Source organism: Chiloscyllium plagiosum, chromosome 24 (genome assembly GCF_004010195.1).
Source record: "Chiloscyllium plagiosum isolate BGI_BamShark_2017 chromosome 24, ASM401019v2, whole genome shotgun sequence".
In the NCBI taxonomy this organism is placed as follows: Eukaryota; Metazoa; Chordata; class Chondrichthyes; order Orectolobiformes; family Hemiscylliidae; genus Chiloscyllium; species Chiloscyllium plagiosum.
The window spans coordinates 37,463,832-37,465,031 of NC_057733.1; the positions used below are offsets into that span (position 1 = coordinate 37,463,832).

Consider the following 1,200-nt stretch of genomic DNA (forward strand, 5'->3'; position numbering starts at 1 on the left):
GACGGGGGGGGCAGGGAGACGGGGGTGGAGGGCTGGGCGACGAGGGGTGGGGGGCTGGGCGACGAGGGCAGGGAGAGGAGGGGGGAGGGCTGGGCGGGGGAGGTGAGATGTGAGAGGTTGAAGGTCAGAGGAGGCTGGAGGGAGGGAGCGATGACTCGGGGCAGGGATTGAACCTGGAAACCCCAGCCCCCAGTAACCGGGTCAGGGGAGGAAGCTGATCTCCGCAGGCAGGGTCCGCCCCTGTCACTCGGCGCCACCTCGGCCCTACCTCCCCGTCCCGTCCCGTCCCGTCCTATCGCCGGGTAAAGGAGCCGCCCCCTCCCGCTCTTGGATCGACCACCCGGGCACCCAGCAGACGATCAAACCGCCGTGAAAACCTGACCAGTTTAATCCTGGCCCTCTGCTCCTCCAGCACTCGCTTCTGCCGCCGATCAGCCGCTTTCCGGACCTCCCGTTGGGACACCCCGGCCATCACCGGGAGGAGGCGCGGAGCGAACGGACAACACTGAGCCACCGGCCCCTTTAAAACAAGGAGGCGAGTGTGCCGGAAAGAGCAGCCCCCTGAGCCCGGGCGAGGAGCTGCTTCCGTCAACAGCGGCTCCTGTGGCCGGAGTCCAAACAAGACTCACCCTTTCAGCTCGGCACAGTGGGCTCATTCTGTCAGAGGGGTTAAGGGTACTGGCCCAGAGAGGTCGAGACGAATTCTCTATCAGCAGGGAGGCTGTGACTAGTGGTAATATCACTGCACTAGTAACTCAGCCTCTGGGTTCATGTTCAGGATATGTGATAAATGGTGAATGTGAATTTGAAAAAAATCAAGAGTAATTGTTATACAAACAGTTACTCAAATAAAAGAAAATACTGTGGATGCTAGAAAGCTGAAATTGCTGGAAAAACTCAGCATGTCTGGCATCACTGAGGAGGGAGAAACAGAGTGAGCATTTTGAGTCTGATATGACGCTTATTCAGAGTCATTAACTTTGTTTCTCTCTCTCCACAGATGCTGCCAGATCAGCAGAGTTTCTCCGACACTTTACATTTTTATTTATGGTTCACTTGACAGAAGGTAATCTTCAGCCCTACCTAGTCGAGCCACTACAACATAGTTGGCCCTTAACCGCAACCTGAGCCATTAGGAATGGGCAATAATTGCTGACCTGGATAGTGACACCCACATCCTGTGAACAAATATAAAAAAAA

General features: G+C 55.8%; 1 protein-coding gene across 1 annotated transcript in view; it reads right to left on the reverse strand.

Moving 5' to 3' along the window:
* Positions 1 to 619, reverse strand: part of sirt7 (sirtuin 7) — a 39,543-nt gene extending 38,924 nt beyond the window's left edge. The window contains exon 1 of the mRNA XM_043714849.1: positions 383 to 619. Within this exon, the coding sequence (XP_043570784.1) occupies positions 383 to 472 (90 nt within the window). The 5' untranslated portion in view covers positions 473 to 619. The remainder of the gene's footprint in view (positions 1 to 382) is intronic.
* Between the last annotated feature and the right edge of the window lie 581 nt (positions 620 to 1,200).